At 66.5% G+C, this 26,194-nt stretch overlaps 1 protein-coding gene across 1 annotated transcript; it reads right to left on the reverse strand.

Annotated features, from left to right (window-relative positions):
- Positions 1-7,494: 7,494 nt before the first annotated feature.
- ATG2A (autophagy related 2A) lies at positions 7,495-21,384 on the reverse strand. Its single transcript, XM_055142859.1, has 41 exons — positions 20,975-21,384; positions 19,453-19,618; positions 19,205-19,357; positions 19,019-19,121; positions 18,573-18,708; positions 18,384-18,482; positions 17,926-18,022; positions 17,682-17,837; positions 17,451-17,591; positions 16,751-17,006; positions 16,521-16,665; positions 16,342-16,434; positions 15,899-16,060; positions 15,561-15,804; positions 15,320-15,416; positions 15,079-15,238; positions 14,860-15,002; positions 14,637-14,776; positions 14,382-14,542; positions 14,109-14,259; positions 13,792-13,991; positions 13,624-13,704; positions 13,429-13,535; positions 13,249-13,341; positions 12,774-12,844; positions 12,567-12,643; positions 12,300-12,470; positions 12,091-12,217; positions 11,810-12,015; positions 11,406-11,614; positions 11,184-11,319; positions 10,544-10,753; positions 10,263-10,364; positions 10,096-10,180; positions 9,895-10,012; positions 9,735-9,807; positions 9,552-9,634; positions 9,340-9,461; positions 9,107-9,261; positions 8,212-8,364; positions 7,495-8,102 (listed from the first exon to the last, which is right to left on the reverse strand). Exons 1-41 carry the CDS (start codon positions 21,143-21,145, stop codon positions 7,866-7,868), a joined length of 5,790 nt encoding a protein of 1,929 aa, XP_054998834.1. The 5' UTR covers positions 21,146-21,384; the 3' UTR covers positions 7,495-7,865.
- Between the last annotated feature and the right edge of the window lie 4,810 nt (positions 21,385-26,194).

The following is a 26,194-nucleotide window of genomic DNA, read 5'->3' on the forward strand; positions in this document are numbered from 1 at the left end:
AAACATTGTTCCCCCCCCCAAAAAAAAATCCCAGGAGAGACCCTGGATCCTCTGAGCACAGTTTGGGGACCCCACCCCCACCCGCCGCCACACATACGCACAAAATGTCAAGCTGAGCGTGGGGAGCGAGATCATGGACGAAAACACGGACTTTGTATACCGAGACCCAGCTTCTACCCCTGGCTCTGCATGTAGTCCCAGGAGTTCTTCTGGAGGGGTGAGGGGTGGAGGGTGGGACCCCAAAGCTAAAAATAAATAAATAAATAAATAAATAAATAAATTCAAGCCGGGTCAGGCCAGAGAGATAATCCAAGGGTTAAAGTGCGCGCTTTGCAAGCACCCGACCCGGGCTCCATCCCTGGCACTAAGTGATCTCCTGAGCACTGCTGGGTGCGGCCTGGCGGCCCCTGACCCCATGGGTTATGGCTGTGGAGGCCCCTGGCAGGGTCCAAGCAGCACCATGTTCTCAGGCGCTGGCACCGACTCGCCAGCCTGGAGGGCCCTGAGCCCTGGGCGGGGGAGGGGCGACAAACTCAAACGCAAATGTCAGGTCTTGAGAGTGAAGATGGCTCCCGAGCGGGCGTGCTGGGACATCGCGGCGTTGCCCCATAGCCACCGGATGTGGTAACTGTGAGAAATGCCGTTTTCCTTTGAGATACATGTGGAAATATTTACAGGGGAAGGGCCGCAGCGGAGGCAGCTCACTCTTAGATGGTTCAGGAAAAAATGTGTGTGTGTGAGAGAGAGGGGGGGTGGGGGTGATTAGCTTCTGGTGGATCCAAGTGAAGGGGTGTGGGTGTTCCCAGTTTTCGGAACATTTCCAGAGTGCTATAAACAAGATAGCGCAGCCGGGAGCGACAGTGCGGCGGGGAGGGCGCTGGCCTCGTGCACAGCCGGCCCCGGGTTCAGTTCCCAGCATCCCAGACCCCTGGCTCTGCTGCGTGTGGTGCCTGAATGCGGAGCCGGGTGTAACCCCCCTGAGCACCCTTAAAACAAAACAAACAAAACAATGATAAATAAAAGTAGAATAAAGCATGTGCCATTCAGGCGTGTAGCTCGGGGCAGGGATAAGGACAGGGGCATCGTGTCCAGCTTGGCTGACTGTGCACACTCAGGAGCCAGGCCCCCTGGAGCTGACAGGACATGGCATCCCGACCCTGTACTCAGCAAAACCATCACCCGCCCAGGGCCCAGGGGGCTTGTACCTGCGGGGCCAGGCAAGGAACGCTTGTCTAGGGTGGGGTCCCTGCAGGGCACACTGCAGGGGGCAGAGATGGCAGTTCAGAGATGTCCCTTTGATTGGCAGCTACAGCAGGGGTCCTGCTAGCTCTGGCCACATACACGCTATTTGTTCTCTTTGCACACGGCGGTTGCTGATGTCCCACCAGGAACTCCTCTGTGACAGGTGTGATGAGTGCCCAAGACCACGGACTGTGAGGCTCTGACAGTATCCCTGAGAGGCGACTAGGGAAGGGAGAATTGGGGGGGGGGGTGGAGAGCGGGTTGAAGGCAGAGAATCTGGAGACCGATGGGCCCCCGCTCCTCAAGACGTGGCCTGGCGCGCCCCCTGGTGGTGGCTTCAGGGAGCGAGGCGCGTGGCGGAGCAGCCGGGACAGCCCCTTCCTGCATCTTTATGTCCGTGTCAGACCTGTTCCTGGACTTCCCCTGGCAAGGTAGGACTCAGGTCCACCTTTCTTGGAGCCGCAGACAGTACAGGTGTTATGATGCTTCTCTCGCGAAGCATCCGGCCCCAGGGTTCAATCCCCAGCTCAGCCGTGGGTCGCTGATGAGCACAGCCTCAGGAAGAGCCCCCAGCGTCGCTAGATGTGCCCCCCAGCCCCAATTCATCACCGGCAAACCTTTGCGGACGAGGGCCGCCCAGCTGTGCGGGATGGGTGGGGACTGTGGTGACATACATCAGGGCCTCTGCCTGGCACTGCTCCCACTGCTCCAGGTACCCAATGACCCCCAGGACCCCCCACCCCTGGGCATCTTCATTCGCAGGGTCCGCCTTCAGTTCTGTGTGCAGTGATGAAGCCCCGACTCAGTGCCGGTCCCTGAGCCTGCAGGAGGCAACGTGTTGGGGCCGGAGGATGGATGTGGCTCCAGCGGCTGAACACACACACTTGCATGTTCAAGCCCCAGCACGGTATGACCCCAAAAAAAACATTGTTCCTACAGCAGAGAGAGGGAGAGAGAGGGGGGGGAATAAGAGAGAGACAGAGAGACAGAGAGGGAGGGAGAGAGAGAGACAGAGAAGGAGAGAGAGGGAGAGAGAGGGAGACAGAGGGAGAGAGAGAGACAGAGAGAAAGGGAGAGAGAGTGACAGAGAGGGACAGAGAGGGAGAGAGAGGGAGAGAGAGATGGAGAGAAAGGGAGAGAGAGTGACAGAGAGAGGGACAGAGAGGGAGAGAGAGAGAGGGAGAGAGAGAGAGAGGGAGAGAAAGAGAGGGAGAGAGAGAGAGAGATAGAGAGAGAGAGAGAGCACAGCGGGTAAGGCGCTTGCTTTGCACACAGCCCACCCAGGTTCGATCCCCAGCATCCCATATGGTCCCCTGAGCACCACTGGGTGTGGCGCCCCCCAAAAAAGAAGAAAGTCAGTGGTCACTGCTCCCTGGGGGCCACAGGCTGGGGGGTCCTGGCCATCAGCCTGGGGGTGACAGTGGTGCCTGATGCCCCCTTAAGCCACCCAGAGCCTCATGGGAGCCGCGAGGGGCCGGCTTCTCTCCAGCCGTGGGTCTGTGAACTCTTTTCCCTTTTCCTTTTTCTTGGCGGGGTTAGTTTTGGGCCACACCCAGCTGTATTCAAGGACCATTGCCGGGTCTGTGCTCAGGAGTGACCCCTGGCGGTGCTCAGGGGACCAGGCATGGTACAGGGGACACAAAGTCGAAAAAGCAAACGCCTTAACCCCTGGACGATCTCGCCATCCCCCTTTTTTCGTTTTAACTTTTGGGCCACACCTCACCTGGTGGTGCCCAGGGCTGATTTCCAGCTCAGTGCTTGGCGGTCACCCCCGGCGGTGCCCAGGGGACCCCATGGTGCTGCTGAGTGAACCCGGGGTTTTTGCGGGTAAGGCACGGGCTCCCTGTGGAGCTGTCCTCTGACCCCGACTTGAAGGCCTTTTATATTGTCCTTGTTTAAAATTTTAGTTGTTTTTGGCTTGTTTGGGGACCACATCTGGCGGTGGTCTGTGGCCCCGGGTCACTCCTGGCGAGGTTTAGGGGTCCATCTGGGGTGCTGGGGATGAAACCCACCTTGGCCGTGTGCACGCCAAGGGCCCTCCTCGCTGTTCTGTCTCTCCGGGGCTGGCTTGCGGGTTTGGCTTGCGGGAGTTGGTGCAGACTGGGCAGGCCCAGGGCCCGCTGGGAGAAGGCTCCGGGTCAGAGGTGATTAGGAAACAGTGTCCCAAGGGTCAGCGGAGGTGCCAGAGGCAGGAGGAAGCCCAGGGGGTCCCCCACCGCAGCCCGCGTTCTGACAGCCCCATTCTGCCGGGGCCTGGCTCCAACCCCAGCCCGCCTGGGTGCCCGTGTGGATGGTGTTTTCTGGACTTTGCCTCTCGGAGTCTGGGATGGGCGCAGGATAAGATAAGCGCCCTGAGCCCTGAGCACTGCTCGGACTGAGATAAGGGTCCTGGGAGGGGCTGCGGAGCTCTGCGTGTGCTCCCCGAGATTCTGAGCAGACAACGGGGGAGCAAAATCACACGTGGGGGGTGGTGGTGGCGAGAGACAGTGCCGCAGGGTCAGCCACAGTGCCTCCTGTTTGCCATGTTCCCGGTCTTCTGAGATGCTGGGGCGTGCTGTGTGACTTCTGACGGACGCGTACCCTCTCTGTCTCTCTGTGCCCGAATCTGTGCAGCACTGACGGAGGCTCCGTCCCGGGCGGGGGAGCACACGGGAAGGACAGGTGACCCACGACCCACGAGGCAAAATGGACTTATTTCCACCCTCCAGGACTAGGCCTGGTGTTTTTTTTTTTTTTTTTTTTTTTTTTTGCTTTTTGGGTCACACCCAGCGACGCACAGGGGTTACTCCTGGCTCATGCACTCAGGAATTGCCCTTGGCGGTGCTCATGGGGACCATATGGGATGCTGGGAATCGAACCCGGGTCGGCCGCGTGCAAGGCAAATGCCCTACCCGCTGTGCTATCGCTCCAGCCCCCTAGGCCTGTTTTTCTTCCTCTGCAGCAGAAAGCTTTTTTTTTTTTTTTTTTTAGATAATTAAACGTGATGGGAAAATAGAAAAACTGTATTTATTTATTCGGGCAGGAGGAATCACTCAGGTAGTGCTCAGGCGCTGGAAGCTGACCCCGGGGCTCCTGCCTGCCAAGCACGTGCTCAGCATCTTAAGAAGCTTCTCCGGCCCAGCAGAAACTTACCCCAGGGGCGCGTTCCACCGTGCGAGCGCCCCACGGCGGCGGGGACAGTGGGTGCTGGAGCGAGGAGGGGCCCGCAGTCTGTCTACACAGTGGCTCCCAGCATTGTTTTTTTGCGGGGGTGGGGGTCACATCCGGTGGTGCTCAGGGGCTCCTGGCTCTGAACTCACTCCAGTGGTGCTCAGGGGACTGTACGGGATGCCGGGGGTCAAACCCGGGTCGGTGTGTGAGAGGCAGGTGCTGGTAGCACCTGTTGTACTATTGCTCCCGTCCCCCGGCTGTGCTGGGGCACAGGGCCAGGGGTGCTGGCTGGGGTCTCCTTTAGAGTAGGGCCTGGCACCCGCCTGCGCCCCCTAGTGGCCACACTGGCCACGGATGGTGTTCCCTGGGGTGCGAGATGAAAGCTCAGGACCTGCGAGCACCATTGGGCTCACGGTGGGGGGAGGGGGAGGGAAAAAAGGCAGAAATCAGCTGGGGGGGGGGCAAAGACAGCGCTGAGGGGGAGCCCCGAGGGGCACTGGGATGCCCCACCGCTTACGATTAAGCGCACCTCAAGACATCTTTGGAGGCTACAGAGACCTGGGCAGGGACTGAACCAGTGAGTCAGGAGGGAGCCAAGGAAGGCGGGAAGGGTGTTTCGGCACAGGGAACAGCATGGGCAAAGCCCAGAGTGCACGGAGTCAGAGCGGGCAGCCCAGGGTCCTAAGAAGGGAACCGGGAAACCGGGCCTGAGATCAGAGGGAACGGGGGGCCGAGCATGACCCCTCTGGGCCTCCCTCCCCCCCCCCGACCCCTGACCTCCCCCACCCCGTCCTGGAAGGCCGGTCGCGGTGGCTGGCATGGAGGCGAACATAACTGTGACCTATGGAACTGGCAGCCAGAGGGAAGCGGGCACTGGCTGTCAGTTCATAGGTCAGAGCCCTGTGCACTGTGTCTCGGCGAGCACGGCAGGCGGGGCCCCTCTGCAGACCGAGGCCCCACCCCCGGTAACAGCAGCCCCACTGGAACCAGAGTCGACTTCCACATGGAGTTGCTGTTACACGGGGTGGCGGCCCATCCCGCGGCCCCTTTATGGGGCTCCTTATCGCGGGGCCCACACCCACAGCCTGCCGCCAGCCCAGCGCAGGGCGAAGTCCAGCTCCGGAGTGGCCCCGCTGAGAGTTGCCCCCTCTCCCCCATGTCCCTGCCCCCCACCCCCCACGCTTCATCCCCAGGCAGACGGAGCTCCAAGGACCAGGTCCGGCCGGCCCCGGGTGGCGGGGGGGGGGTGTCGGGGGGGCGCCGCCTCTGCCCTGGTGCCCACTTCCTGCCTCACAGGCCTTTGCGCCCCTCCAGGGGTCCCGGAAGTGGGGGTTTCCTTGGACAGCAGGAGAAGTTGGGGGTGAGAGGCAGCGAGGATCAGGGGGGAGAGTGGGCAGAGATCTGGGGGTGGTGACAGGAAGAGAGGCCCCCAGTGGCGGGGACGGCGGCAGGAACTCGGGATGCGCTGGGCCAGGCCTGGGAGAGCTTGGGTTGGGGCCGGGTGGCCCGGAGGAAGCGGCCCAGCCTGGAAGCGTTCCGCTGGGACGGGGCCCAGGGGCTGTCCTGCGCCCAGCCTGGCCCGCGGTCTCTGATCCCTCTGTGGAGGAGCCGGAGGAGTCTGAGCCGGCCCAGGCCCCAGAGCCAGTCTCACCAAGGTCAGGAGACATGGAGAGGAGCTGGCGCCCAGCTCCCGGGGGGTATCGGCCATGTCCCCCTCCCAGGCCCCCCTCCCCCGTGCCAGAAACCCACCCAAAAAGGCCAGGAAGCCGCCCAAGGTTATAGGGTAGGACTCCAGGCGCCCCACCCTGCTACCCCCCTGCAGGGCTGCAATTAAGGGGATAACTGCCCCCCACCCCTGGGCTCCCCCACAGGGACCCTGCGCCTGGGAATGAAGGAGCCACGCAGGTGCCCCACTCCCAACGGCCAGCAGGAGCCCCTCAATTCCCGTCGCAGGGGTCAGCACCTGCCCAGCAGGAGTCCTGGCTGCTCAGCGCCCCTCGGGAAACTGAGGCTGTGTCTGAAGGGGCAGGACTGGCACCCACGCCAGTCCCCCAGGCTCCGTCTCGCTTCCTCCGAAGGCGGTGGGCCCAGCAGGATGTCCGCAACCCGGGATCCCGACTGCCCGCTGCGCAGGCCCTTACCTGGGTGCCTGGCTGGCCTCGAGCACGAGGAGGAAGTGGGGACACCCCGGGTGCAGGGCCTTTTGAGCCGTTGGCCGCGCCCCGGGCAGAGGTTAATGATTACCCCGCCGCCTGTCAATACTGATCACCAGGGCGGTTCGAAGGACGCAAACTGGACTGTGCCCGGGCCGGCTGGGGCGGTTCCAGGAAGCATCAGCCCTGAGCCCCCCACACCCTCGTGGCACCGGCCCCAGCCCCCCAGTCTGTTGCCCGAGTGTCTGCCCTGCACCCACCTGGCACCCGGCCCCACATGCGGCCAGGGCCCACACCTCGCTCTGCCACACCCCCGGGCCCCCCAGCAGAGGGGACACCACCACAGCTGCTCCCCCGAGGCCGCAGACGATCCCCGTGGGCAGGGCCTCAGTTTCCCCATTGTCCCCGGGCACGAGCCCTTCCACGCAGGGAGCCCTAAGGGCAGGCTGGCTTGGGGGTTATGGCACGCCCCACTCCAGTGTCCAGAGCTGGGACCCCAAGGCTGACGGTCGCCCCAGAACCCCCTTAAAAAGGGCAGGTCCAGGTTCCTCAAGGCCTGCCTTACTTTCTTCTCGTTTTAGGTTTGGGCTGCCACCAGCAGCGCTGTCGGACCCTGCCACCTGAGCCACAGCCTGGGCTGACCGCAGGGTCCTTGCAGCAGCTTGGAGGAACTGTCCAGCAAGGACCCGAGAGCCAGGAACCAGGGGCTGAGCCCCCAGGACCCCAGACAGGCCCTCCCGAGTCCAGGTGGGGCTGGAAGTACGGAGCCAGGTGGGCCGAGACCGCTGTCCTTCGCCCGGCTCCTGCCAAGTCCCGGGGGCCCAGGACATGCCCCAGGGTTGGCCTGGACGGTTGCGGCCTTGGGAGGGGCAGGGTGGGTGTGGCGACCCCTGGCCGCCAGGGTGGGGACCTGGACAGCGGCCAAGGTGGGCCGGGCAGGGACACGGGACAGGCTGGCGGCGGGCAGTTTATTCCACTTCATGCAGAGACTGACCCACTCGAGGAGCTTAAAAATAATACATTGAACACAGGTGTCTGGCCCGCCTCCCAGCGACGCGGACACTTGGCTGAGGAAGGTCCGAGGGTCCGAGGGCCTCTGTCCCGGGCCAAGGCAGCAGTGTGGGCCCAGGTGGGGGGGGGGGGCGCAGCGGCCTCTGGCCCCGGAGGGAAAGTGCAGATTGGAGCGGGCGCCCCACCCCGTGGGCGGCTCCTTCCTGGTCCATAGGGCCACCCGGGGCGCGGCCGGACTCCGGGAGTCACCGGGGCGGGCCGGCGGGGCGGGGGCGGGGGGCAGCGCCCGCGGGTCCCGGCGCGCCCCGCTCAGTCTTGCGTCTCGTCCGAGCGCCACTTGAGCGCCTGGTCCTTGTGTGCGTCGGGGCGGATCTGGTTGCGCATCCCGCCCAGCAGGCTGGACGTGGCCTCCGTGGCCAGGATGAGGGGCTTCACCACCGTGGGGGGCAGCTGGCGGATCACGCCGCCCACGGCGCCCGTCAGCCCCTTCTGCTCGTGGCCCCGCGACGCCACGTCACAGATGGTCTGGGCGGTGTCCAGGATGCCCTGCGGAGGGGACTGTGAGTGCGGGGGCGCGGGGGGGGGGGGGGAAGCCAGGGTGGGCGGGGCGGGGGGGAGCCAGGGTGGGCGGGGCGGGGCGGGGCGCCCTCATTACCTCGCGGACAGTGTCGTAGGCCTTGGCCACGCCCTCCCGGAGGTCAGCCGGCTGCTGGCCCCTCCGCAGCCTCCGGCCTGAGCGCTTGTCCTGGAGGGAGCGTGACACGGGGACTGCAGGCGACAGGATGTCGTAGACGGTCTCGGCGGTGGCCTGGGGAGCACGGGGTGGGGGTGGGGTGCTGCGTGAGGACCCACCTCGCCCCACCATAGGGTGGTGTCCCAGGGGCTGCAGGAAGAGCACTTCTTTTTTTTTTTTTTGGTTTTTGGGTCACACCCAGCGATGCACAGGGGTTACTCCTGGCTCTGCACTCAGGAATTACCCCTGGCGGTGCTTGGGGGACCATATGGGATGCCGGGGATCGAACCCAGGTCGGCCGCGTGCAAGGCAAACGCCCTACCCGCTATGCTATCACTCCGGCCCCAGGAAGAGCACTTCTGACGGGCCCCCAGGGTGCTCCATACCCTGAGCCCAGCTTCCCGTCTGTCCCGCCCCCGTCCAGGCCTGGCAGTGACCCTCAACTGTCCCCCCAGTTCCTGCCCACCGCCCCTCTGCTCCTCGCCAGCATCACTGCAGCCCTTGCCCACTCCCCCTGCCCAGACCCCAGGAGGCTCCGCAGCGGGCAGCCCCCCACCGTGCCCGCCCCCCGTGGAGAGCTGGGCCAGCGCTCAGGGGTCCCCTCCAGTGTCCCTGGGTCTGAGGACACCCAGCCAGCCTCAGGCTCAGTGTGCCTGTCTGTTAATGGGGCCAGCGCCCCTAGCTGGGGGCCGGGGTCCCTCGGCAGGGGCGTGCACACTGTGGACGCTGGAGACCCAGAAAGGAGAAGCAGCAGAGACGGCGTGGCTGGCGCCGGGCCTGGGCCACGCCCCGCTGCTGCCCGCGGGCGCGCCCTCACCTGGATGGCCTGCACCAGCCGGTTGCTGAGCTCCAGGGCGGCGGAGGCCGTGGACGAGCCAAAGGAGGCGGCGCCGCGCTGCAGGCCCCGCATGAGGCGGCCGTCCTTCCGGTACTGCTCGATGGGCAGCCACAGCAGGTCCCGGAAGCCCTGGACTGTGGGCGCCGGTCAGGGGCGCCCCCGGCACCCCACACGCGACCCCCTCCCCCGCTCCCCCGGAAGCGGGTACTCACAGAGCTGGACCACCGAGTGCATGGGGCCGACGCCCCCCAGCAGGCCGGGCAGCTGGTTCCGGCGGATGTCCTGCAGCCACTCGTTGAGCGCGTAGCCCAGGACCTTGTCCACGCCCAGCAGCCTGCGGGCACAGCAGAGGGCCGGGGTGGGCAGGGTGCCCCCCCCCCTGCTCCGGGGCCTGCCGTGAGGCGTGGGGGGTCGGGGGGCTCACCCGTGCCGGTAGCACAGCCGCTTCAGCTTCAGCTCGGAGCAGTTGAGCTGGGCCAGGCCGATGAGGAGCCCCGCGAAGGTGCCCTGGCGGGGAGACGGTGCATTCCCGAGAGGCGGCCCAGGCCCTGTGGGCACAGGCCCCCGCCCCCCCCACCCCCGGGCTCCCGCACCGGCCGCCACCTACCACCTGGTCCATGGTGACGTGCTTGCCGTGGTAGTCCAGCCAGATGGGCACCTCAGACGTGAAGCGGAACTCCCTGCAGGCGCCCCCGGGAGGTCTGGGGTCACCGAGTGGCCGCCCTCCCCTGCCCCGCAGCCCGCCCCGCACCCCCGGGGGGTCCCACCTGAAGTAGATGGGCTGCTGCTCCGTGGATGGGGTGCCGAGGGCGGCCTCGGGGGCCCCCGCAGTCTCGGAGCCCTCAGGCTGCCCATCCCGGGGCTGGACCTGGGCCTCAGGGTGAGCTGGGGACAGGGAGGCACACACAGGTGGGACCAGGATGCCAGGGCAGTGCCCCCCCCGCCCGCCGCCCCCCGCGGGCTCTTACCCTCCGCACACGTGTCCACAGGGACCAGGGGGTGGATGCCGGCCGCCAGGCTGGAGAAGAAATCCCTGAGGAAGAGCAGCGCGTCCTGCAGGGCAAGGAGCCGGGTTGGGACAGGGCCGGCGGCAGGGGGGGGGGTTCACTGGCGCTGCCCCCTGCAGCCCACTCACCTGGTCCACATTGAGCCGCAGCGGCATCAGCGAGACCCGCAGGCAGCACTCGGGGCCCCCCAGGTTGGTCGTGGGGGCCACGTGCAGCGCCTTGATGGTGAGCTGGGGGCACAGGGCGAGCTCTGGGCGGGGCAGCCTCTGGGCCCCCCGCCCTGCCCCGAGGCCCGCCCCGCTAGCCTTGTCCGTGACACACGCGCGTATGTGTGCAGGAGCACTGTGCCCGAGTCCTGCGCGCCTGTGGGCCCCACCCAGCGCTCTGCGTGCTGGCCACGCCCACGCACCATGTTGGAGTGGGCGCGCCGGGGCATGTGCTCGCTCGTGTGCAGGTGCAGGAACTTGTTGATCTGCGAGGCTGCCAGGCGGTCGCGGACCTCCAGCTCCTGCACGATGAACACCTGGCGCGACAGCGGCCGCTCCTCCAGCTCCCGGCCTGGGCCGGCGGGGGGCTCGGCGGGGGGCTCGGCCGGGTACACCTCGTGCTGGAAGCTCATCTGCAGGCGGAGGGGACCCAAGCTGTGAGGGCGAAGCCACCCCCGGGCCCCCCGCCCCCCCCGCCCCACCACGGACACCGGCACCCCCCACGCCCGAGTCCCACAGCCCCGACGCCTCACCCCTGAGGCTGTGGTCCCCGGGAATCACTTGCTGCCTGCCCCCCTCCCCGCCCTCCCCTCCCGGGGCACAGCCCGGCCTGCACCCTGATCACGACAGCCCCCCTGTCCAGCCCTCGGGCCTGACAGGCGTTGGCTGGGTGCCGAGCTGACCCTCTGCCGGCATGGCAGAGCCCCTCCCTTAAGCCTCACCTCTCCAGGGCTGCCCCCTCCCCCGCTCCTTAGCCCTCATATGCGCCAGGGCAGCCGCTGGCCCGACTATTCCCGAGAGCCTTCCAGATGGGGCCCTTCCCGCCGCCCGTCGGGGCCGCACCTTGCTGAGCTGGATCTCCATGAGCACGTGGTGCTGCCTCCCGCTGCCCCCCTGGGTCCGCCAGGAATTCTGGGGCCGGTTGGCGCCAGAGCTTCGGGAGGGGGAGCCCCGGGGGGCCCCGAGGCCAACTCTCGTCCTGCAGAGGGACACGCCCAGCTGAGGCCGGGGGTCGCCAGGACCCCGGCCCGCAGCGCCGCGACCCCGCCCCGGACCCAGGCTCACCGGTGGCTGGGGTGGGCGCCGAAGTCCCGGCCGCCGTAGAGGTGCCAGACGAGCGACACCTCGCGCAGCGCCACTCGGGTGCAGGGCACCGGGAAGTGGGCCGGCGCCCGCAGCAGGTCGGTGCTGCCCAGCGGCCGCGAGAAGTGGCCGTCCTGCACCACGATGGGGCCCGGCTGCAGCTGGGTCACCACAGGCTCCCCGTCCCGGGGCTGCGGGGAAGGGGGTGCGGTCAGTGGGGGGGCTGCAGACCCCCGAGGACCACACTGGGGCCGGCCACTCGCCTGGCACCCAGGTACAACCTCCAGCCGAGCGAGGGCTGGACCCCACCTCCAGCCTCTATCCCGGCGGGGTCTCCAGAAGGGCCCTCCCCCCGCGCCCCCCCTCCCCAAGGGCCTGCCACCCACCGGGATGCCCAGGCCGGGGGCGTCCAGGATGCAGAACTCGTCGCTGTCCAGCGTGTCTCCGTCTGCCTCCTCTTCCTTTTCTTCCTCCTGGGGCTCGGAGCGGGATCCCGCGGGGTCGGCGCCCGGGGTGGCGGGGGGCTGGGCCCCACTCCGTTCACCCGGGAACAGGTAGACCGACACGGGCGAGGCTCGAGGCAGGGGGCCGCCTGCGGAGGGAGCGGTCGGTGGGGGGGGGCCACCCGCCAGGGGCCACTCCCCACGCCCGGGGGCCGCCCGCCCACCTGTGGGCTGGGCCAGCTCCTGCAGGCCACGCTCGGGGTCCAGGAGGGCGTCGGCCAGGTCCCGCTGGTTGATGACGGCCGTCTCCACCGGGGCGCAGGCGGGCAGCGAGGCGGGGCTCTCCGACAGCTGGGGGCGGGCACAGTGAGTGTTGGGGGGTCGCCGGGGCGCCTGGGCAGCAAGGGGCCGCCGGGGGGCTGGTAAGCCTCACCTGCACCTTCTGGCCGGCGATCTCGGTGGGGCTGGGGGGCCGGGCCGGGGGGTGCAGGTCGCCCGAGCCGGTGACGTACTGCAGCAGGTTGACGAGCAGCGCGCAGGAGTCGGCGCAGCTGTGCACGTGCACCACGTTGTTGGAGCAGCGGAGCTCGAACCGCGGCTGGCTCTGCGGGGGCAGGGGGGCGAAGGTGGGGGGGGCGGCGGGGCCCACCCGGTCTCCCTGCCCCACCCCCCGCCTCGGCCACCCCGTCTGACGGCTCACCAGCTTGCCCTCCGTGTCCCCCTTCCAGGTTTTGATCACGAGCTCCAGCAGGTCGACATCCAGGACGCAGACGTAGTCTGCGGGAGAGCGGGAGAAGGTTCTAGATGGCGGGGCTGCTGCGGCAGGGAGAACCGGGGCTTCCTAGGGGCGTGGCCTGCAGGGGGGGTGTGTATGGGGGAGAAAGGGGGGCCCCCGGGCCCTGCCCACCTCGCCTCAGGTCCAGGCTCTCCACCTCACACTTGTCGGACAGGTACAAGGCCGAGTCATCCAGGATGAACCTGGGGCACAGCAGGGCTCAGGTCAGGGGGCAGACGGGCCTCCTCGGGCTGGGGATGTGCCCCCCCGCGCCCCCCGCACCCCAGGCCACCTGCTGCTGCCTCTCACGGCCACAGTCCAAGCTCCGTGATGCAGCGGCAACATGACAGAGCCCCTTCCGGCCCGGACCCCCACCAGCCGCCGCCCCCCAGTGTCCACGGGAACCCCCACTCCCGGCCTCACTTTGCCTGTGAGACCGGGCGGGAATCTGGGTGTTTCCGGCGGGTCTCTGGCTGTTTCCTTCACTCTGGACACTGGCTCCCCCCATTTCCTCAAGCCCCCGGGAGGAGGAACCCCTTCGCTCCTGCCCCGGGGCGGCGTCCCACATGGCCAGGAAGGCCCCGCGAGGCCCCAGGCGGGCGCTCACCTGAGCAGGAAGGTGGACGTGTCCATGATGATGTTGCTGGACAGGGAGAAGCTCTCGGCGGTCAGGAGCACACGCACGGGGAGGTAGAGGGGCCTGGGGGGCCCACAAGGGTCAGGGGTCATTGTGAGTCGGAACGGGCTCCACCCCGGGGCGACCCCCGCCCCTCCCCACACCCCACACCTGTAGTCCACAGCGCAGGACAGCAGGTGCGTGTGCAGCACCGTGATGACCGTCGGGGGCAGGTAGCCCAGAATGGAGTCGTCCAGCACGTCGAGGAACTCCAGCAGCTGTGGGAAGGGCAGTGACGGGGTTGCTGTGCCCGGTCCCCCCTGCCCGGCCCCCGCCCGCTGTCCCCGCCCAGGCCCCCGGCCCCACCTGCGAGTACCAGCTCTGTCCTGGCAGGGCCGTGCGGTGGCGCAGGGTGGCGTGGTGCAGCCGCAGCGTCACCAGGAACTCCTGGGGGGAGGGCCGCGGTCAGAGAGGGGGTGTCTGGTCACCCGGGGCGGCGGCGGGGGAGGGGGAGGTCCGGAGTGACTGCTGTACCTTGATGTTCTTGTGGGGGTCCAGGTGGATGCGCACGGCGGTGGACAGCATGTTGGGGGCCCGCCCCTGCCCCTTGCGCCCCGAGGCTCCGCGCTCCACCACCCCTTCCTCCGACGGGTAGATGGTGGCAGCCAGCTGGGCCGGGGGCGCGAAGCTGGGCAGCTCCAGCTGACTGGGCAGCGGGTAATCGTCCACAGCCGCTGGGGAGGGAGCTGGTGAGCCCCGGCCCGCCGGCCAGCTCCGCCCTCGGCCCCCCCCCCCCGCCCCACCTCTCCCCACCTCCGCCCGCCCGGGAAACTGGCCCCCAGCCCTCACACCTCGGTGGTACAGGGCGGCCTTCTCGGCCTCCAGGCAGAAGTAGCCGAGGCCCGGCTGGCCACGGTACTGGGCGACGTTGAACAGGCTGCCTCGCTCCACGTCCAGCACCAGCTCCCCATGGGCGGCCTCCAGGCGCCTCCCGGCCTCATCCTGCCGGGGGCACAGGCCGGCCTCAGCACCTCCGCCCTCCCCAAGGGGCCTGGCTCCCACGCCCCCTGCCGAGAGGTGCTGCTGCTGCTCGGGGTGCAGGCAGGCCCGGGCGGCGCCCTCACCTTGGTGTCACAGAGCGCGGTCACCCGCCCCTTCAGCACCGTCACCAGCGTGGAGAAAGAACTCTGGGAGTGACGGCTGGGCGCCTCGGGGGCGGGGGGCTGCGGGCCCGAGGGCGCCCGAGCGGAGACGAAGGGGGCATCCTCATCCTCCGAGTCCGAGTCTGGGGACAGGAGGGCGCCGTGTGGGCCAAGAGCCCCGAAAGGCCGCCCAGCCCCACCCCGCTCCAGGGTGCCCCCCACCCCGCCCCGCCATACCCAGCTTGAAGGCCGACTTGCACATCTTGAAGTGGTCGCTCCAGAAGCCCGAGGGGTCCTGGTCGCCTGGGGGCTGGGCGGGGGATGGGGCGCCGGGCAGCAGGTCTGGGGGCTCCCACATGAGCAGGTCGTTGTTGATCCTGAGACAGACGGACAGGCCGATGGCTGGGTGTGTGGGTGAGGGGCTCCCCTGGGCGCCCCCGCCTGCCAGCCCCGCCCCCACCTGTTGTAGAGGCTCTCGTAGAAGTCCTTGCTGGGCAGGAAGATGTGGGCGCTGGGCAGCAGCAGCTCCAGGCAGCAGCGCGACAGGGCCAGGGCACGGCTCTGGAAGGCCCGCATCTCCTCGGCGTCCCCGGGGATCACCATCTGGGGGCGGGGCGGGCACCATGGGACCCCGGCTCCCCGTGGGGAGAGCCCGAGGGACGCGGGGGCGCGGGCTCACCTCCTCCGTCTCATACATGGTCCGCTTGGCCGAGAAGGGCGAGGGCTCCGGCTCCCCCAGCTCGCACGGGCTCTCGGCCGACAGCGCCAGCTCCTCGGCCCTGTCGGGCGCCGCCTCCCACTGCGCGCTGCTGAGCTGGGGGTGCAGGGTCACCACTACCCTGCCGGGAGACAGGCCCGTCACTGCCTGCGGCCCCGCGGTCGCCGGCCATTCCCCTCCCCGCCCCCGGGGCCTCACTTACTGGGGAAAGAAGCACTTGCCCCCTGGGTTCTCGGGGTCCGGGGCTTTGGAGGCGCGCAGGCAGGGGACCGGGGGCTTGTCTCCGTCCTTATAGGTTCCTGAGGGAGAGAGGAGCTGTCCCAGCTTCTCTGCTTGTCTCCCCCCGGCCCCGTGCCAGGTGGGTGCCCGGCCCGAGACCCTGCGAGCCAGACTCGGGGGAGCCCTGAGCCCACCCGCCACCCGCGGCGGCCCCCGAGTCTCACCGTGCAGGTCGGAGCAGGTGAGCTCCAGCCGGGTGGGGGCCGGGGGGCCGGGCCCGCTGCTCAGCTCCGAGCGGAACTGGGGCTCAGTCAGTTCCAGCTGCAGCTGCTCTCCCCGGAAGCTGCGGCCGGCCCAGGGGTCGCGCTCAGGCCGCAGGTCAGCGATGGGGAAACGCAGCCGCAGGGTGGCCCGGGGGGCAGAGAGACGGACCACAGTCTGCTGCTCGGGGGCCGGCGGGGCCTCGCTCTGTGCAGGGGGGGCAGGGGGGTGAGCAGGGGTGTCAGAGCTGCCTCGGGGCTCCCGCTGCCGCCCCCCCGCCGGGTCCTGGAGGACGCCTCACCAGCAGGCCTGTTGGGGGCGGCTCCGCGGGGGGGACGCTGGCCTGCCGCAGCAGGACCGTGAGCCGGTGCAGGGCCCCCAGCTCCACATCCGCCTGGAAGGGAGCCAGGTCCAGGGCCAGTTCCGAGTGGCAGTGGCAGGCCGCGGGGCGGTGGGGGCGGCTCTGAGGGTGGGGAGGGGTCTCAGGTCAGCGAGGGCTGGGCAGAGGGGAGAGCACAGGACGGCCAGGGGTCCCGAGCTACATGCCACACCCAGCAGGGCACCCAGAGGGCAGTGGGGGACCCTCACCTCTTCTGCGGCTCAGAGCTGGACCTGTCCGCACCCGACCCCGAGGAGCCAGGCTGGCCATGCTGAGCAGGGGAGGGAAGGTGCGGGGACCTGCAGGAGCAGGACGCGCGGGAGGGGCCCGGGGGGACAGGACAGGGCCCCCAGGCCTGGCATTACCTTGGACACGCGGCGTAGCGTCTGTGTGTGGCGGAGGTGGGCACAGGGCCGGGATGAGGCCTGGGAACCCGCCTTGCCCGGGAAGCTCAGGATCTGGGGGGGACACGGCAGGAAGGTCAGGCCAGTGCCGGGGCGCCCCATGCCACAGACCCGCCTGGCCCCGCTGGCCCGGCCCGCACCTCGGTGTACTCGGGCTCCTGTGCGCCCCTGGGCCACAGACACTCGAGCACCTCGAGCTGCCCGAAGTGGACGTCCGAGCTGGTGGTGCGCCGGCCCCGGCCCGTCCGCAGCTCCCAGGACAGCTGCACGGCTGTGCCCGTCAGCCTGCGGGGGAGACGCCGGTGTCAGAGTGGGGCGGCAAGGGGGACGCAGGGGTTCTGCTCGGGGGCCCCCGGCCTCGGGCTGGTACCGGACGTGGCTGCAGGGACAGGCCGTCTGGAAGCGCGGGCGAAGGTGGTGGAAGTCACGGGAACCAAAGGGTCCATCCTTGGTGGCTTCAAACTCGGCAAAGAAGTGTGTGGCGAGGTCGGGCAGGCCGGAAGCCGGGGCCGGGGCCGGGGCCGGGGCTGACGTCTGGAGCAAGGTCAAGGTCATACCCCCCAAGGTCATCTTTAGCAGCGAGTCAGGGCGCAGGGTGTCCGGGAGGGGCGCGGGCGCCGTCTTGCCTGGGGCCGGGGGGACAGACACGGGCTTCAGCAGGGCAGGCGCCAGGTGGGGGCTGGGGTGGCCTGGGCCAGCCCCTCGGACACCATCTAACCCAGGGGCCTGCCTCCGAGGAGCGGCGAGCACAGGGCTAAGCTGACTGCAGCTCCGCCTGACGCCACCTCGGACGGCACGAGGCGAACTGTCTGAGCAGAGCCAGGGACGTGGCCGGGCAGGCTGAGTGTGGCTTTGCGAGAGTGAGGCCCGGGTTCGAGTCCTGGCACTGCACGGTGTGGAGAAGCCTTGACGCTCCACGGGCCCCGGCCCTCCAAAGCGACCCCCACACCAGCACCCACCCGAGAGCGGACACGGCCCCCCGGACAGCTGACCCGACGGGGCCTCCGGCCCTCACGTCAGGTCAGGGTTCCGTCCCCACCGCCCCCAGGCCGAGGCCCCCTGGTGCTCACCGACGGGGCGGGCCTGGGTGGAGAGGCGGCGGGCGCTGGCCTCACTGCGCATGGAGGACGCCAGGTCCACGTCAGAGAGGGACAGGTCAGACACGGCGGACATGGCGCTGCTCGTGAGGCCAGTCATGGAGAAGAAGAGGTCTGCGGGCCGGGGCTGGGGGTCAGGCGCGGTGATGGCATGGCATGACCCCCCCCTCCCCTCCCCGGGCTGCCCAGCGCGCTCACACTCACCAGTGCTGTCCAGGCTGACGAGGGGGTTGAGGGGGTCGGGGCTGAGGGGCTCAGCCCCCGCCTGCAGCTGCTGGTTCAGGTCCTGCTCGATCAGCCACAGGTCCTCGGCCCCCAGCGGGCGGCTCTTGTTCAGCTTGTCGGCCAGGCCTGGGGTGTCTGGGGGGGGGGGCGAGAGCCCGCCTCGGGTGTGGGTCACCTGCCCTCCCCGCCCCCCCGCCCCCCCGGCTCCAGGAAGGCGCCTCACCTGGGAGGTTCAGGGCGCCCAGCAGCTCCTGCAGCTGCTGCAGCTGGTGCGGGCTGAGGAGCAGATGCAGCGAGCCCAGCTGGCCGGCCACCTCCAGCTGCGGGCGGGGCAGAACGGGGGCCATGCTCGCCTCCTGCCCTCGTTTGGGGTGTGGGGGGGGCAGGGGCCTACATCCTACCAGGGAGTGACGGGCCCTTCCTTTCCTCAGGTCCCTGCCGGGCTGCCTCCCGGCTCCCCCACACCCCCGGGCCCTCTCGCCCAAGGAGGCTGACCAAGCTGCCACCAGACAGTTGGGTGACTGTGGCCAGAGCTTCAGTCCTCTAGCCGTGGAGGAGACAGAGAATGTCTCCCCAGCCCCGACTCGGGCCAGCCCTCCCACCCCTCTCCCCGCGGCAGACCTCGCCCCAGGCAAGATCTGGGTCACTAGGGGAAGGGTCGTGTCCCGGCACGGGGCCCACCTTGGGGCCTGGGAAGGCCTCGTTCTGCTTCAGCTTCACCGTCAGCTCCATGTACCCAGAGCAGCTCCCAATCTGCAAGGGGGGCGCGGGGGGGTCCTCCTAGGAGGGGTTCAGAGGGGAGCTCAGGGGCTGTGGGAGGCAGGAGGGGAGGTCAAGAGGGCTCCGGGGTGCAGTCGGGAGGGGGCGCACCTGTGCGGGGAGCTCCTCAAAGTGCAGGCGGACCCCCGACAGCTGCAGCAGCTTGTGCAGGAAGGCGGGGGGCTGGTGCACGTCCACGGGGGGCGCCTGCCCGGGCTCCCGCACCGCCTCGTCACAGTACTCCAGTCTGGGGAGCAAAGGGTCAGCTGGGGCCCGGCCACCCCGGCCGGAAGCCCCAGGGCTGCAGCGCTGCCCCCTCTCAGCCGGACCACGCTCGCTCACTCTCCGGTGTGGCCCGATCCTCGGGGTCCCCCCAATTCTGCTCCGCCTGGTCCTTGCCTGCCCACCCCCCACTCAATGGCCACCTCCTAGACCCCGACACTTGCCCAGGCACTTCCCAGCAGCCCCAGCTGGAATGTGGGGGGTACATCACGTGCAGCCGGCAGCCCCTCACCCCTCTTCCTCCTGACAGCCCCCCAGGGCTGGCCTGTCCCTACCTTTGCACATGAACTTCCACGGCCATGCCGTGCTCCCCGTCCCTGGGCTGGTGCTCCACCCTGACCACAGAGTCCAGGAAAGTCACCTTGACCCTGCGCAGCACTGCGGGGGGAGAAGAGGGCGGCAGCAGGGGTCACGGGGCTATCCGGGTCTGCCCCGTGGCCAGAGAGGACGTGCCCACTCACCAGTCTCGATGGTCTGGGCGAACATCTCCAGCCCCTCCAGGGGCTGCGGCGGCTCGGACGGTTGGGGCAGCTCGTCCCGCAGACACTCCTGGGCGAGCTGCATGCTGGTGGTCATGCGGGAGCCCGTGCTCTGCCACTCGGCCGCCCCAGGTCCTGCACGGCACGGCACGGAGGGGCCCTCAGAACGGCTGGGGGAAGGGGGGCGGACAGCCCTACCCCCGCCGGGGACCCCCTCGCCCCGCGCTCACCTGGGCCAGGCCGGCGAGGCTGCAAGGTGAGCTGGAGGCCGGACACGCGCACCGTGCAGTGGTCTGTGAGCAGCGCGGCCCAGGGCACGGCCACCTCGATGGCGCCCACAAAGCCTTCCACCAGCTCCAGGGGTGACTCCACGGACTCCAGCACCTCGTTCACCGACTGGGAGGCAGGAAGGTTGGCTCAGGAGACCCAAGTGCGGGGGACAGAGCCCGCACCCTGCCCGCTCCCCTTCCCGGCCCATGTCCCGCCACTCCATCAAATGGGCTTGATCTCGGCAGCCCAAGGAGAGAGCGGGCGATGTACGCGGGTAGGGGTGCGAGGAGTTGTCTCAATGGCGAGAGGCAGCACCCCCATACTCACTAAGCACCCAGGAGAGGCAGAGCCTGAGGCCATTTCCCGGCACTCCAAACATGTGGGTGCACTGTCGCTCTGAGGCCCAAAGCTGCAACCCACCAGCCTCTCCGCAGAACCTCAAGGGCTCTGGGACTGGCAGCCCGGGGAATCTCAGGAAACACGGTGCGGACAAACGCGCACAGAGCTACAAGGCCTCAGGTGGCGTCCTGTGATGCAGGGGAAACTGAGGCCTGGGCTAATGTAGTGGGGCGTCCACTGGGCTACAGGCCCAGCAGGGGTGCAGCTCCCTGGGAGGGGGCAGGAGGACAGCTGCAAGCCAAAGAAAGGCTTCAGGACTGGGGTCTGCAGCCAAGAGCCACTGACCCCCAACCACCTGGGAAGGGCCGGAAGAGCCCCTCAAGCCAAAGGTTTCCGGGCCAGGCTGTAGGGAGGCCAGGGAGCCGCAGGAGGGCTGACCCGGGGCCGGCTGCTGGGGCCTCCCACTGGCGGTGCCTTCCCGGGTCAGCTGAGCCCTGAGTCACCGCCCCTCGCCGCCCCCAGCCCCAGCTCTGACCCAGACCTTCCCCCTCGGCCTCCCAGCCCCACGGGGTCCCCTCCCGGCCAGAGGTCGGCTTCCCCACGGGTGGGGGGGGGGCGGGGGTCCGGGCTGCCCCCGACCCCCGAGGCCCCGCCCCCGACGCCCGCTGGCTCCGCCCACTCGCCCAGAGCAGGAAGTAGGCGCACGAGGTGTTGATCCACACGGCGCTGACGCGGTTGTTGACAGCCACATCCGGAGGCGAACCCCACCCGCCGGGCCCCGAGGTCGGGGCGCCTCCCCTCCGGGGCCTCGGCCGGGCTCCCGACCCCCGGCTCCCCGCTCGGCCCCGGCTCGGCCCCCGGGCACCGGGCACTCAGGCCCCCCGCGGCTGCGCCGCTCCTGGCGCTCTCGGGACAGGTGACAGCCCCGTCCGGCCTCAGTTTCCCCTCTGAAGTGAAGGCCAGGGCTCTGCCCGCCCGGCAACAGGCTCCGGGGGCGCCCAGCGCCGGCCCCGCGGACGCCCGCACGCCAGGACTGCCCGGACACCTCTGGCCTCCCGGCGCCTCGACCTCTCCCCGGGGCTCGGAGGCGAAGCCCCCGCCCCCGCCGCCAGCCCCCTCGCGGGCCCGGGCGCGGTGCCTCACCCAGTTCTCCAAGTGGATGTCCCGCAGGGCAACGCTGCCCTTGTACAGGTCGAGACTCAGCTGCTCCAGGCTGAGGTGCTCCTGGAAGAAGTGACCTAAGTAGTGGTGCAGCAAGTAGCGGCACACTCGCTCTTTCACACAGTTCGACCACGGCCACAGCCATCGTGACATCTCGGAGCGCGCCGGGCCGGGCCGCCTCCGCTCGCCGCCCGCCGGCGATCTCTGTCCGGCTGGCGCTGTTCACGAGAGCCCCCGGCTTGCCCCACCGCTTCTCACGGCGCCAGGCCGCGCCCCCGGGCGCCCGACCACGCCCCCCGCGCGCTGCCATTGGCCATCGCGGAGGGCGCGATCTACTGATTGGCCGCGGGGGGCGGGGCCTGCGGGCGCGCAAAGGGACAGGACTCTCCGCAGGATAGAGTGCTCCCAATTTTGATTTACGCTTGCGTATGAATTCCGTGTGGGAGGACCTTTAACCTCCCTTCCTCGGGCTCTTCCAAAGGCTGTGGCTGGAGTTGTCAGCGCGGCGAGGAGTGCGCATGCTCCACTTCTGGGCGGGGAGTCGGGGAGGATTTAAAGGGACAGTGTCTCCTCAAACTTCGTGGTACGCTTCCCCGAGGGATAAAGTGAGTTGGTGTGAGAGCCGCAGCACACTTCAGTAGAAGTGAGTGAGGGCTTAAACATTTGCATAAGCACTTTCCCTCGCTTTGACTCTTTCCACGCTCCTAAACCCCCCTAAGCTAAAGATCATTATCCTCACTTGGCAGTTAAGAAAACATTTTATCAAGAGCTGCAGGGCAGCCAACAACGGCTCTTCCCACACAATACCTGGGATGGTTGGCAGATCAACTGACCCACCCTTCTGCCTGCTGCTGCTTGGGGCCGCAGGCCCTTTTCTGAAATAATTAATCACAATTGTTTTCAGATCTCTAATCTGGAAATCAGTAATAAACGGATTTTAACTCCCTTGGGGTCAGTTGTATGCAGCCCGTGAGCTAGGAAGGATTTTTCCAGTTTTAGAAGTGGGAGAAGAGATGGGTACGAAGGAGGCAGAAGGAGCGCGGGCTGGTGCAGGCTTGCCTGCGGAGTGACCAGGGTTTATTCAGCACCGCTCGCGGTCCCCTGAGCATCACTGAGAGTGATCCCTGGGCGCAGCGGGGTGTGGTCCCAAACAAACAAAAACACACGAACAGGATTATGACCATGTCTGAGCATCAGGGCATTCACTCCTCAATGTCTATAAATCGAGCGGGGGCTGGAGCGATAGCACAGCGGGTAGGGCGTTTGCCTTGCACGCGGCCGACCCGGGTTCTAATCCGAGCATCCCATATGGTCCCCTGAGCACCGCCAGGGGTAATTCCTGAGTGAAGAGCCAGGAGTAACTCCTGTGCATCGCCGGGTGTGACCCAAAAACGAAAAAAAAAAAAACCATAAATCGAGCGGCTGCAGAACCCCTGAGCCCCATGGCCCTACAACAATGCTGAGGGGCGGCCTCTGAGACCACAACTTGGCCCTGTCAGGAAACATCAGCCATTGGGGCTGGAGCGATAGCACAGGGGGTAGGGCGGTTGCCTTGCTCGCGGCCAACCCGGGTTCAATTCCCAGCATCCCATATGGTCCTCTGAGCACCGCCAGGAGTGATTCCTGAGTGCAGAGCCAGGAGTAACCCCTGTGCATCGCCGGGTGTGACCCAAAAAGCAAAAACAAACAAACAAAACAACAACAACAAAAAAAAACATCAGCCCACTCCACACAGCCCTATTCCCTGGGGGAGGGCTCCCCACAGGTCACTCACAACCCTGCCCCAGGTGAGGGCTCCCCACATCAAGGCCCTTTCCCCCCCACCCTGAGGGATCCCCATCATCACAGCCCTACCCCCCTGGGTGAGGGTTCCCCACCCAGAATCATCACCCACAGAGATGCTGCAGTTAAAGATAAAAGGCAGTTGGAAGCAAGTCCTGTCTCCAAGTGTCCCCAGCGGAGCCTGTGACCTGGGCAAGACTGTCCAGAGATGGAGGAGCAAGGGGTGAGGGAATTTCAGGAATCATCAGGGAAGGTCCCAGGCTGGGGAGCTGGCGAGTCGAATGGTCCCCCAAGAAATGCCAGTGAGGGGGCTGGAGTGATAGCACAGCGGGTAGGGCGTTTGCCTTGCACGCGGTAGACCCGGGTTCGATTCCCAGCATCCCATATGGTCCCCTGAGCACTGCCAGGAGTAATTCCTGAGTGCAGAGCCAGGAGTAACCCCTGTGCATCGCCGGGTGTGACCCAAAAAGAAAAAAAAAAAAAGAAATGCCAGTGAGTGCAGCTGAGCCCAGTGGGAGCCAGGCGCCGCCGTGTCTCCAGGGGTGTCCATTGCTGTCACGAAGAACAGACGCAGGGTTTCGGGGGAGGAGTGTCGGGCCTGGGGTGTCCATTCTGGACATGCTGGATCTTGATCCCCAGCATTGTATGGTCCCCTGAGCATCACCCCCACCCAATTTGAAAAAAGCATAGATATCAGGAACCGAGCCTTGGCCTGTTACCTCATCTGCTCTTTGCCACGTGCTCATGAGTGAAGCATTATGAATATTCCCATTTTACAGAAGAGGAAAACTGAGGTCATCCATGGACCTAACAACTTGATGAACAAACAGGCAGTCTTGGTCCAGGGGCAGTGGGCACGGCAGGGTCTGTTCTGAACTCTCTGTAAAGGTGTCCTCTAGGTCACTGGGGAGGGACACAAGCCTTCCCTGCAGTGGAAATGGTCTGCCCAGGGTGTAAAAAGTTGGGGACGCTTAGGTGGCTGCTTCCTGGTGGGCTTTTCTCCAGCGGGGCTGCACCCACTTCTCACTCACACGCTGGGGCCAGGTGTCTTAGGGCAGGTGCCCAGCCGGTGCCATAGGACAGCGGGGAGAGCTCTTGCCTTGCAGAGTGACTGACCTGGGTTCGATCCCCGGCACCGTACATAGTCCCCGGAGCCCCACCAGGGATAAACCCTGAGCACAGGACCAGAAGGAAGCCCTGAGCACCTCTGAGTGTGACCCCAAAACAAAAACCTAAAAAGAGGAGGGTGCTGGCCAGGAATCCATCCTGGGCCTGACCCCCTGACTTCGGCCAAGGTCCTTCTCACACCTGTCAGCTCAGAGAGTGTCACCCCCCTCCCCCCCAACCAGGCACTGTCCTCAGCGAGGGCCTGAGGGCAGAGATAAAGCATCAGCTGGGAAAGATGATGTTAGGGCCGGGGCAGCTTTTGTGAGCTCAGGTCCAGCCGCTGAAACAAATCCCCAGATTCTGGGGGTGGCGGTGGATGGGGGTGTGGGAGCTTTCACTGAGCAACTGGACCCCAGGGGTAGAAGAGAGAGAGAAATGGGGAGTCTGGCTTTGCCTGAGGGTTCGGAACTTCCTCATGAGATTAGGTGGAAACTCAGGTAAACAGAGGCTGCAGGCGGGGCGGGGTGGGGCAGCCCTCTTTACCTCTTTCTGTGACTCCCATGAGCACCTCTAGGACGGGTGGGGCAGAGGGGAAGGGATTTGGTGGCAGCCTGGGGACAGTGGCCTGAGGCTGGGGCTGTGTGGAGGGGCCTGGGTTTTTCCTGTGTACAAGGCACCAGGGGGACCATCTTAACCATCTCTCAGTGCGCAGTTCTTGCGGGAAGCGGAGGCACATCCGTGTGACTTCAGAATGTTTCTTCATCTTACAAAACAGAAAGTCACTCATTCAACAGCACCCCAGCATGGGTGAATGTGATGTCAGGTAGATAAATATTATCTTTATTAGTTTATATTCTAGGCCGCATCCAACAGTACTCAGGGATTACTCCTGGTTCTGTGCTCAGGGATCTCTACCGCAGTGCTGGGGGGACCGTATGATGTGCTGGGAACTGAATTTGGGTCAGCAGCTACAAGGCAAGTGCCCCACCCTCTGTACTGTCTCCCCAGCCCTGGGGATCTTATTATCTTTTTTTTTTTTCTTTTTGGGTCGCACCTGGCGATACACAGGGGTTACTCCTGGCTGTGCACTCAGGAACCACCCCTGGCGGTGCTCAGGGGACCATATGGGATGCTGGTATTCAAACCCGGGTCTGCCGCGTGCAAGGCAAATGCCCTACCCGCTGTGCTATCACTCCAGCCCTGGAATCTTATTATCTTGATAAAGATGATTTGAAAAGGACTTGGGCTGAGCCACAGAACAGCAGGTAGGCGCCTGGCTGGCACACGGCACACCGGGGTTGATCCCAGCATCTCGGAGCCCTGCCAAGAGAGATCCCTGAGCACAGAGCCAGGATTAAATCCCGAGCACTACCAGCTGTGACCCCAAAACAAAAACAACAAAAAGGGAAAGATAGTCAGGCTACACAGGAGCTCCCCAAGGTCCCCCAGGAGTGATTCCTGAGCACAGTTGTCTGTGCCTCATCTCCCTCAAATAAAGGAAAGAGATTTGGGGGGCCGGAGTGCTAGTACAGAGGGTAGGGCATTCGCCTTGCATGTGGCCGACCCGGGTTCAATCCCTGCCATCCCATATGGTCCCCCAAGCGTCACCGGAAGTAATTCCTGAGTGCAGAGTCAGGAGTAACCCCTGAGGACAGAGTCACATCGCCGGGTGTGACCCAAAAAGCAAAGAGATTTTTCGGAGCCAGAGAGAGAATATAATGGGGAAGGTCTTGCAAGCAGCCGACTTGGGTTTGATCCCCAGCACCCCCTGTGGTTCCCCGAGTACCAGCAGGAAACCCTGAGCACTCCTGTGTGGACCAGATACAGCCCCCCGCCCCCCAGAGTAAAGAAAGAAAAGCCGTAGCAAGGTTGCACCCTGCAGGCCCCAGCGCTGTTTCTAGGTGCGGCGGGAGCACCATCTGCCTCAGGGACTCTCAGCTCATTCCTCTAGGCTCACGTCGAGTGCCCCCTCTGCCCACTGCATCACCGTGCCAAGGTCAACCTGGTCCTGAGACTCGGGAGTCTATGGCCTGGCCCCTGGCCCCTGATCTCTGAGGCTAGGCTGTGTGGCCTCAGGTGAATACCTTGCCCTCTCTGGGCCTCTGGGCCCTGGCCTGCCCTCCCCTCACGCGCTGTGCAGGACGCAGAGGAGCCTTCGCGCCTTTGCAGGGAGTCTGGGTCTCTCTCTGATGGACGAGAGTCCTGAGGACCAGGTGGAAAAACTGATGGAGATTCCTGTCTGTCTGTCTGTCTTTGTGTTGAAGGGCCACACCTGGCAATGCTCAGGGCTTCCCTTGGCTCTGCACTCAGGGA

This window comes from Sorex araneus, chromosome 6 (assembly GCF_027595985.1).
Source record: "Sorex araneus isolate mSorAra2 chromosome 6, mSorAra2.pri, whole genome shotgun sequence".
Lineage (NCBI taxonomy): Eukaryota > Metazoa > Chordata > Mammalia > Eulipotyphla > Soricidae > Sorex > Sorex araneus.